Source organism: Frankliniella occidentalis, unplaced genomic scaffold (assembly GCF_000697945.3).
Source record: "Frankliniella occidentalis isolate FOCC.00 unplaced genomic scaffold, Focc_3.1 Scaffold3, whole genome shotgun sequence".
NCBI lineage: Eukaryota > Metazoa > Arthropoda > Insecta > Thysanoptera > Thripidae > Frankliniella > Frankliniella occidentalis.
In genome coordinates this window covers 771,846-779,837 of record NW_026267133.1, presented here as the reverse complement: position 1 = coordinate 779,837, position 7,992 = coordinate 771,846, and the positions used below count along the sequence as shown (strand labels likewise).

At 51.5% G+C, this 7,992-nt stretch overlaps 1 protein-coding gene across 1 annotated transcript in view; it reads left to right on the top strand.

The window, feature by feature from the left end:
• LOC113204943 (muscle segmentation homeobox-like) overlaps window positions 1-2,849 on the top strand; it is a 19,738-nt gene extending 16,889 nt beyond the window's left edge. Inside the window, exons 2-3 of the mRNA XM_052266432.1 lie at window positions 1,568-1,899; window positions 2,108-2,849. Coding sequence (XP_052122392.1) covers window positions 1,568-1,899; window positions 2,108-2,305 — 530 coding nt within the window. The 3' untranslated portion in view covers window positions 2,306-2,849. The remainder of the gene's footprint in view (window positions 1-1,567; window positions 1,900-2,107) is intronic.
• The last annotated feature ends 5,143 nt before the right edge of the window (window positions 2,850-7,992 follow it).

Below are 7,992 nucleotides of genomic sequence, written 5' to 3'. Positions count from 1 at the left end.
AGGGGTGGGGATTACTCGATACCGTCCGGTCCGGCCGGTGCTTGGAATAACTTTGGCGGCGCTGCCCGCTGCGTTACCGTAATGATCGTTTTTATTCCGTGCACCTGTGTGTGCGGCGGGGGGCCGGGGGGCCGCCGGGCCGCGCACCTGTGTGTCGCACGGTAGCAACAAAGCTGTCTCCCTTTGTGGCCACTTAGCATTTCGTTATATTCGCTTCATTTGCAAGTTGACGCGCCCGCCCAGTGTCGCCTTGCGTCTAAGTCTCCATCCGGGACGGTTGGGGCAACACTACTGCTGACGGTTTCATCGGCGACCCCCGCGGCGGCTCTCGCACCACGTGCCGCCGCCGGGTATCCGCGCACACCCTGGAAACCCAAGGGTGTACAATGCAGTATATTTGCGTTATTTACTAAAAAACCTCTCTATTTCACTGATATATAAAGTGTGCAACTGACACACACTTTAAGGTGTTTAACACCGTGTGGCATACTTCTATGTGTGCAACACGAGTTTTGAATAGTTGGAAGTGTTCAACGGGTGTGTTGCACACTTTTAAATGTTCAACCTGACCGACGAGCACTAGCTCAACGCTCAAGTTGAACACTAAAAAGTGTGCAACACACCTGTTGAACACTTCCAACTATTCAAAACTCATGTTGCACACATAGAAGTGTGCCACACGGTGTTAAACACCTTAAAGTGTGTATCAGTTGCACACTTTATATATCAGTGTTATGTAGGAGACAGTGTTCACACGTCCATCCATGTCAGGCGCGCGCCAATACATTGAAGGTATTCAGTGAAAATAAACCTACGTTATGGTTTCCATACCATTGCTTTTCACAGGAGGTGGAGCTGATGGCTAAAGTGCAATAACCTCTGCGCAGACAGTAGGGTCTCGACGAGTGTCTCGTATCACTTTGGAGCTCGTTTGCTGGCTCGCCGCCGCGGGGTGCAGGGGCAGCGGCAAGGGGCAGCACCGCCACCCGCCCGTCTGACCCGGCTGGGACCCAGACACTGTGTTACACGCCCGGGTTATATGATTCGCTGTCACGCGAGCGCCCTGCCCGCCCCGCGGTAGCTGCGCGCCCGCACCAAAACAATATCAAAACAAAGCGTCGTCATTTGAATAAAATTTAAAATGTAACGTTTCGGGAACGGTGAGACACGCTTTCTGGGGCATGCAGGCAGGTACGTGCGTGTGCACATACGCCCCCCCCCCCCTACACACACACCTGTATGCATAGTCGATCAGATGCAGTGATTTTTATTTTATAAGTCGGCTGCAAATAATCGCAAGCGTCCAGGATGCACTTCTGACATGTGCAGCCAGCCAGGGCCTACGCAGAAGGCCTAAATAAGTTAAGCGGGTAATTTTTCGGGAGAAACATCCCTATAGATGGGACGACGATACAAAAATATAAAAAGCATCATCAAACTCAATCTTGTGTATTATTTTGACGTTTTTTTAAATCATTCAAAACAACCAACACTGAAATAATTTAAATTATTTTAAACAACTGGAATATTGTAAGTTTCTTAATGTTGTCTATTACTTGTGTTGCAGGCGGTGATGTACCAGGACCGGCCAAACTACGCTGCAGTCTGCGCAAGCACAAGCCCAACCGCAAGCCGCGCACACCCTTCACCACGCAGCAGCTGCTCTCGCTCGAGAAGAAGTTCAGGGAGAAGCAGTACCTGTCGATCGCGGAGCGGGCCGAGTTCTCCTCATCGCTGCAGCTGACCGAGACGCAGGTCAAGATATGGTTCCAGAACCGTCGCGCCAAGGCGAAGCGCCTCCAAGAGGCCGAGCTGGAGAAGATCAAGATGGCCGCTGTGGCGGCCTCCAGGTCGCACCCCCTGTTTGTTTCGCCAGGCCATCACTTCTTCCAGCACCAGGTGGGTGAGGAGCCCCTGTCCTCCTGGGAGGTGTAGATACTTAAATTGTATTCTAAAGATTCATTTTATTATTTACACATTTTTAATATTTTTGGAACATATTTCCAGGGTTTGTTTTTGTTAAAGTTTCTTTCTTCGGGAATTTTTTTTGTCTCTCTTATTTCATAACCTTACCATGAACAGTACCTTACCGTACCGTTCTTCGCAGATGCTTCCTCAACTGCCGCTGGGCGCGCTGCTGGCGAGGCACCCGATGGCGCACCTCCTGGCGGCCCCCGCGGCCCCTTCGAGCGCGGCACCCCCGGCTCCACAGGGGGCCCCGCTCTCGCCCGCGCTACCCTCGCCACTGCCCTCGCCACACCCCGCGCCCGCCTCAGCACCGGCGCCCCCATCGCCGCAGCCCTGAGTGAAGTGTGTAAAGCGTGTGTGGTACATTACGGACTGTTGCACCTGTCTTCACCATGGAGAAAGGTGTCTGAAACATACTGATCGCGCATAAGTGGAGAATCCTGTAAAAGGATGGCTCCGAGCTCCTCTGTTTGTAGTTTGAGGAAAGTAAAGTTCCTTCAAAAGAATACAGGGCGGCCACACACCCCGTTATACTTGTACCGCATGCAGGCGTGTGGACGCTTGCCTACTAGCTAAAGAGAAGGAACTGTGGTTAGTAACGGTAGGAAAATTTGCCGGCAAGGCCACGCGTGCGTTGCAGTTGCAGCTTCAAGTGTTCCGGGGCCTCATGTGTGGGCCACCGTGCATAGAGTAGTGTAGTGCATATTATGATCCTGTTTGTTGTATTTGTACATATTTCATAAGAAAAACATGTTGCAGCTTTGAATTTATTTAATTGTTGTTGTTATTAAGTTTTCGTCTGCTCGACTATTAAACGGATTCTACTATATCCGGTATGATTTCCTATAAAGTAAATAAAAATAAAGAAGAAAAAACATGAATCCGTATCTTTTGAATCTATTTTAAAACGACGATCTTTAAAACAACGATATATTTAAACGCCAAGCACACGACTACCGTCTTACTGGAAAAGTCAAATCGGAGCGAAAAGTATCCTAAGGATGTTGCCGTCTGTCGCGCGTGAACGAAACCAATAAAATGCAATAATTGCAAAGAACGATCGTTCCGGACCAGAATACCAAATACGGCAGGGCAGACGCCGAGCAGCCCGGCCGTGCAGCCCGATACGCATTCAAATGTCAGACGCTGTGCTTTTGCACGCTCTGCGCATGCGTGGCGTGGCGCGGCGGAGAGGGGTGTAGCGCAGTGCAGACCCCCGGCGGCCCCTATTATACGGAATTGAGCCGCCTCGCCGCCCCCTTGACACTGCGAGCCCTCCGCGCCGCGCAGCACCGCGCAGCACCGCGCAGCGCCCTACACTGCACAAAGAAACTTCTGGCGCGTCGCACATGCGAGGACAGGTCAAAGAAGGGCTCCCTTACTTAATACTTAACAACTGTCTTTGAAGTTATTTCAAGTGGAAAAGTTAAGTTAGTTAAGTAACTTGTAACTTTTATTGTGGTGTTTTGGGAGTAAGTAGTTCGCTATTCAACTCCCAACCCAACCTTTTTACAAGGTAGCCACGATTAATATAGGTAACATTTCAAAATCGGTGACTTAAACTTTTACTCAAACATTTTTTGTCAAGTTCAGTAACTCACATTCGTTCGTATTATGATAAGTTAAGGAGCTGTGGTTGAAAGCGGGACAGTAACGTGAATGTGAAGACGATCTGTCTTTCTGATTGAAGCCGGTAAAGTAGTTATCGGGGCCTTATTCGCATTTTCCCAGAATCCCTCCTCCGAAACAGCAGCGAGGATACGAGGCGAGTACGAGCGCTTATAAGTCATCCCGGTTGTTATTTTTCTGCAGTTTAACACTGCCGCCCCTCCTTTGTGATGCGATGGCCCGTGAAATGGGTGGCCAGCGGGCCCAACTGGCGCCCGGCCGACAGCAGCCGAGCCTCCAGCCGAGCCTCCAGCGCCCGGCCCGGCCTTCCCCTCCTGGAGTGCGGGGCGTTGGACAGGCCCGGGGGCTGGGGGCGTGCCTTGTGGTAGCAATCCCCCTAACGGCGCCCCGCCTGCATAGGGCGCCCCCCGCCGCCACCCCCCGCTGGCACATCATCAAGCCCTTTGCCACATGATTCATCGCATTTCTTGCGATAAAACCAAACACGACAAAATGATGACGGCGATATAATGCTACATTTCTATTATCGAGGAGGCGGCGGCCGGGGGTTGACTGACAGGCGAAAATGTAAATCCGGCTCAGAATGTGTCAGATTGCTAATTTTCATTGCAGTTCACAATGCTGTTTAGGTGCAGTCGCGAATATTAACATCAACGAACGAGGTGGTTTCATCCGGGTTTCACCGCGAACACTTCGGCTTTTTCCTGACGTGTATTTCAACACGTAGCCAATCCGCAGCGAGCTGCGCCGCTTAGAGAGGTATTCGAAGATGGCGCCGGCGTACTATGCGCCGCGCCGCGCCGAGTCGAGCCGTTCTGAGGCGCGGAATTGACTCATTAAGATCATAAAGCGAGGGTTAATTACAAGCAGTGGAATGGCGGCGCTGCAGCCCTTGTTCCTCACCTTCTCTGCGAGATCTGTCATTATTTTCCAATAGCTCTCTCTCTCTCTCTCTCTCTCTCTCTCTCTCTCTCTCTCTCCCTCCCTCTCTCTCTCTCTCTCTTCTCTCGCCCTTCACATGAAAGCTCGCGCTCGGAAAGACTTCTTCCCAGGCGGCTGTAATATTCGCGTTTATTTTCGCATATCTCGAAGTCGTCTGCTTTATTCTGCAGCAGGAAGCTCTTTCCCGGCTTCCGGTGCAAACAGTTTTGCATGCGCCCGATGCCGTCCCTCCTGCACCGTGCAGTAACGAGCCTCCACTTTGGGGCGCGCAGAGTGTTGCGCCAGCTCGTCGCGCGCCGCACATTTTGTTTCAGATTTTCCGCTCGTTTCTTCGGCTCAATGAATAATATTCGCGAGGAATTAATTCCCGTCGGAGCTATACCTGTGAGCCGGCGCGCTCGGCGGAAATGGCATTGTGAGTCGGCCTGGCTGGGTGCGGCGCGGGGCGGCCGGGCGGCGGGGCGGCGGCGCTCAGATAAGCCCTATCGCCTGGAAGCAATCAGCGCCGCGCTAATCCGGCTCCATAATTATGCTTAATTGCTATCTCTCTCCTATTGGCGACGGTGCCACGCCACGCCCTTCGCACGCGCGTCTCGTTCGTACAAAACGCAAACGATACGTAGGCATGCATTGCCTGAAATTTTAGCTACTGTATTTCTTTTCGACGTCCTATCTCATGCAAATGCTTACTTTTTAGGGAGGTAAAATTAGTCTGAAAAAGAAAACGTAGCGGTGGTGCTCGCCGGAAGGCTGGCAAACGGGTGGTGCCGAGAAAAAAAAGGAGAGGCAGAAAAAACGCCACGACATTTACAATTTAATCAAGTGCACGCAAATTGCTCAGGGTAGCACGAGTCGCGGCAAAAGGGAAGGGAGGGGGAGCCTTTCTAGCGCCGTGCCAGCGCCTTTAGCGCCGGGTCTAATGTGATAATGAGGGTGGAGAGTCATTAAGATAGGTGCCGGGCCCGGCCGGCCCGAGCAGAGGAGCAGAATGGGAGGAGAGAGAGGATCATGACTAATTATGTCGGCGAAAACGTTTTGCTTCCAGTGTGGAGACAAAATCGCACACTGATGTATACAGTCGTAAGGTTATATCATACGATGGTTGGAAACATTTTTGAATCAGCTAGAAATACTTTATTGATTATTTAATTTCTATCGATGACTGGGGATGGTTACTATTATTGCTTAACAATTTTAAGGTGTTATGTAACTCAGACAAATTTGAAGAAAGAGATGTCAGTATTGCGCTGAAAGAACAGGTGCTATCGCTGGCGAATGCCTTTTTAGAGGCGTTAGTGAATTAGTGCCTTAACAAAGGTGCTATTTACGGCAATGTCAGTGCATTTACAAAGGCATTAGTGCAGTAATACTTTTATATAGCACATTTAGCACCTTTGTTTTTCCAGTGTGATCCTAAATCCGTGTTGTACTCTCTCTCCCTCTCCCTCTCTCGGTTCGCGTGCTGCGCTAGTGAAGGGCTGTGTTGGCTGTCTTGTCAGGCAGAGGAGGCGCTGGATAGGGAAGGGCCTTGACCGAGGGTATTGACTGTTCGGTGTTTCAATTACCGCCGTCCTGCACACGGAAGCTGTGCTGGGCTGGGCCGCGCCGAGCCTCCCCAACGAGCCTCGGCCGGGGGCGAACGGGGGAGGAGCAGGAGAGGAAGACAGCGATAGAGGAGCGCGAACAGGAGAGCGGAAGGTGCGGGCGAGAGGGAAGCCTAGAGGAGACCCGGAGCCGAGCAAAGTTTCGCCGCTGGAACAATAACGGAGCAATTTAGGACTGTCGTTTAGGGCTTAAATTGCTGAAAGCAGAGAATGGTAATTATGTTCACAATTAGTGAAATGGCTGCCTTTGTAGGGGCGGTGCGGGGAGGTTGAGAAAGGGAGGGTGGGGAAGATAGTGGGCGTAATATGGCGGACAACTAAGGGGTGGGATTAGTTCGCAGCTCGGTGATGGGATGGGCGGAGCAGGGGCCTATCTGCCTTCACTGTCTTATCATCCATCCTCCTTTGTCTGCCAACTCATTTGTCTAGAGCACTGCTTTGTGCTTCTAGATTTATGATTTATCCCCCTTAAAAATATAATGATGTAGGGGATGATGTGGATCTCGTTATACGTTCGCAAAAGAATGAGTGCGTATGGCTACTCCAGAGAACTTGGAACTTGAGAACTCGACTTGACGCACGAACTAAAAGCCTCAAAGACTGTACCGACGTCAAACCTTGACCACTTGGTCTCACCCTCCCTTCCACTGGGCATCAAAACTCTGTGCCCCAGCCTTTGCGTTCACTTACGCAGCACAGCCATGCCGAGACACTACTCCTGCCACTGCGCCTCCCCTCCAGCACCAAACTTCGTCCTCCCCTTCCTCCACCCGAGCCACCTTCTCCCCTGCAACCCCTCTGCGCACCCCAAATAAAGCTCGGAGGGGAGAGTGATATCGCACGCGTAGTTAGACAAGCACTCGGCGGTACAATGCGAGGATTAACTTGTAGCGCAGTCAGTGGCCCCCCTCCCCCCGCTCCCCTCCCTTTCCCACCCCTCACCCCACACCACCAGCCTCCGAGGCACCCTCCCGTTTCTCCCCGTTTGCTTTGAGTGAAGAGAGAGAGAGAGAGAGAGAGAGAGAGAGAGAGAGCAATCAGGTCCTCCGTTTCAATTTTGGCACCACCAGTAAAAACTCGAGCAGCGCGCAACGGAAATCACATCGGATCGGAAGCTAAGTCCAGCAGCAGCACTGAGGGCTCCACACACGCGCACACCGGCAGTACGTCGTTGTCGTCGTCATCGAGATGCCCCAGTGGAAGCCCGGCCCGGCTGCTCCCCCCCCTCCCCTCCCCGCCCCGTTCAAACAAGTATTGCGATTTTGTGAAAACGGACTGCTGTGGGACGTTATAAATCTAAATGTTTTTGCAAATTCATTCCCCGTAGCCGCTTTAACGCCGCAAACAGCGCGAGAGATATAGCGGGCCTATGAATGATGCAGGGGGTAATCAAACCGCTCAAAAGTAAATGTGACCAATATAATTCATGACATCAATTCCCTCTGTGCGCTGCGCCGCGCCTCCCTCCGACCCGCCAGCCGCACCCCAAAGCGATAATCTGTGCGTGATATTTGATATCATAATGTGTGTATGGGCGAGCCCGGCGGGGCCCGGCCCAGCGCGTGGGATAATAGATTGAGCGCCACGCCCCGCCACTCCTTGGCTGTATAGCGGTAGCCTGGCGGTAGCCACCCGCAGGCGCATGGCATGGGAAAAACGAAAACAGAACAGATGATCTTTATTGTTTGTAAAATGTATTGCAGAAATGATAGGCGTGATCAGTGATTAGTGAGAAAAAATCAAATCACATTACGTTTTAAAGGTTAGTGATCCCAGCTCTGGCATCTCATTTTAACTACGTACAATAACGTTAAAACTAAATTTACAAAAATACATGAAAGAAAAAAAT